General features: G+C 38.5%; 1 protein-coding gene across 1 annotated transcript in view; it reads right to left on the minus strand.

The window, feature by feature from the left end:
• Positions 1–2,706, minus strand: part of LOC109957790 (bcl-2-related ovarian killer protein homolog A-like) — a 6,340-nt gene that overhangs the window by 2,093 nt on the left and 1,541 nt on the right. Inside the window, exon 3 of the mRNA XM_020595951.1 lies at positions 1,369–1,497. Within this exon, the coding sequence (XP_020451607.1) occupies positions 1,369–1,497 (129 nt within the window). The remainder of the gene's footprint in view (positions 1–1,368; positions 1,498–2,706) is intronic.

A 2,706-nucleotide genomic window follows, 5' to 3' on the forward strand; every position in this document is an offset into this window, starting at 1 on the left:
GGATAAAGCTGGAGGAGGGGAGGACAGAAAAAAGAACTGAAGGGGGAGGCAGGGGGAAGATAGATGAGAAGAGAAAAGTCATGCTGACTTTACTAAGAGAAACCAAAGCACAAGTGGCTGGTTAACCTTTTCCCAAAAAAAATGTGGTTATGGCACATAGTTAGATTCCCTTTGGTGGCCTCTAAATCTATGTTAAGCAGTTATAATCATATGAAAAAGCAAAGCACATTGTGGACAGCAGGAAAAACAAGCATGGATGTTTTTTCTATTTATATCCAGGTTTCATCCAATCTCAGAATGCTGGGGCAGTCTGGGTTCACCAGTCTGTTATTCTTCAGAGGGAATCCCACGCCATTTCTGAAAATAACAACCCGATGACATCACAACACACACAAGTTTGGCCAGTACACAGGCATAATCATTACATTAAGAGAGTCTGATTTTCAGTCTGGGAAAGTGCCACATTTAGTCGTTTGCTGCAATGCAGTCAGATCATCTGATCTACCCCAAAGGCTCATACAGAGGGCACAAAGTCACTCTTTTCCTCTGGGGGCTCCAACATGACATTGCTGGTTTTGAATAGTGTACCAAGCAGATCTGTTGTCAAGACCAAGTCGAGACTCACGCTGACAAAAACCCAGGTCCTCACTCAAGACCAAGGCTGAACCACGGTTTAACCACCCCTAACCTTTTTGTTAGGCTTACTCTGAAAATAAATGAATCACTCTGACATTGTTGCTTTTCTTAAGATGAGATCAATTAAAGAGTGATGTTCTTCTGTCACATTGTTTCATTTCAATACTTTTTATAGTCCTGAAAGGGTCAAACTGGAGTATTTAAAAAACAGAAGCAATACTTACAGAGCAGTCAAAAATTAAACATTAACGCTTTATTGTTTTCTTGTTTCCTCCCTGGGTAAACAATCTCACTCAAGTCATTTCATGAGTTGGCCTAGGCCCCACAAAGCCTTAATTCAAAATAAAAAGTAGAGAAAAAAATGTTCTTGTTTGATGAGTGAGCCAGTACTATATACTTAAACTCAATGCAAACATCCTTTATGTACAGAATGTACAGAAATGCACTCCTAAACTCAGTGACTCTAGATTTAGAACTAATTATATCTTATAGCTGAAGTCGCACTCCACCTACGCATCACTGGCACCCACTCACGCTCACTGAAAGCAACTCATTCAAAAGGAGCTGATGCAAACTGCACAGGGACACCTTTTAAAACCACAAAACAGCTTTCAACAGTAGTCAGTGACATTGTAGAAGCGTAAAACACTTTGTGCTGGCAGAACTCATTTGGCTGAATATTAGTTTCCTGCTTCCTCCTCCATCATCATCATCATTAACAACTTCAGGTACCTGTTGAAAAGATCTCTGTTGCAACGCCGATGAAGGCATCTGAAACCATGTTCTCCATGGCAACCGAGATGTTGAGCTGCCGTGCCACATTCCTGTACAAACTGGGCTGTATACACTCCAGCTCATCACCTAGGTAACAAGGGGAAAGAGCAAACAAACAAACAAAAAAAGACAATAGTTAATGTGAATCAGTGAGGCAGAAACCAAGACACAGACAGATTCAATTAAAGCCAATTGTTGAAGCACTCAGTTCATCAAAATAATTCTGTTCTGCTTGTCATATCTGTCACTCAGATTAAATTAGCAGCCATCACAAAGGAGTCAAGTCCTCCAGATGAAAACAGATGTTCTCTCACATAAACATCATCATTTGCTCCAAGCTTATTATAGGTTGAAATATACAGTATATACCTACAACACAGTATGCAGAAGTCATTTTGAGTCTGAAGAGTTACTCACTCTAGTTTCTTATATTTCATATGTATCAATTATCTTCCTGCTCTACTGAGTCATCAAAGTCCTCAGCCTACCGTTATCTAAAAGTAGATCAGAGCGCAGCAACTCTGCCTTAGACCCACAAACAACTCTCTGTCACACTAGAAATAAGAATTTATTCACCGTTTTCAAAGCAATTGATCAATCCAATTCTACTCTTTAAATGAAAATGTAGGCTCGCCTTAACCTCCTCTAGGAAATGCCTGCCATAAAACTACTTAGTCTGCCTTTTTTGCTAACCTGTGCAAGTACTGTTACATGGATTCTGCATTTTGCCAGGAGGACCCATATAGAAATCAGTTTATTACAGCTTGTCATTTGTTCTGCTTCTCTTATTTTATAGTATGTTGCAACAGTTTTTACCTCCACCAAGAGTATGTTTTCACATCTGTTTGTTTGTTAGGCCATAATTAGTTAGTTAGGTACAGATCGGGACTGCACCAGAAATTATTCACTTAATAATGTGGAATGGTGTAAATGACCAAAAATACTGATTTTTTTTTATGAACTACTACTTATACGTGCATGAAAAAAAAATTGGCACAGACTATATTCCACTTGATGCAGATCAGCATCCAAATGAAAACACAGTTTCCAGATCAGAATGAAAATGGATTTTTAATTTCTAGTTTCAGTTTTTAAAGATTCTGTTCTTCCCCATGAACATAATTTTGTTTAAACTATATTTGTGCTATGTTTTCAAGTTAGAAATGATAATGAAGTAAACCTGCAGGAACATTTAGTAATCAATCAGGTCAAATTAAAAAGGGTCACTGAATGTAAACTGAGGTAGCCTCTCCTGAATATAAGATGAGAAACAAAGGAAGTCCACAAGGTTCAGCA

Source organism: Monopterus albus, unplaced genomic scaffold (genome assembly GCF_001952655.1).
Source record: "Monopterus albus unplaced genomic scaffold, M_albus_1.0 scaffold28.1, whole genome shotgun sequence".
Taxonomy (NCBI): domain Eukaryota; kingdom Metazoa; phylum Chordata; class Actinopteri; order Synbranchiformes; family Synbranchidae; genus Monopterus; species Monopterus albus.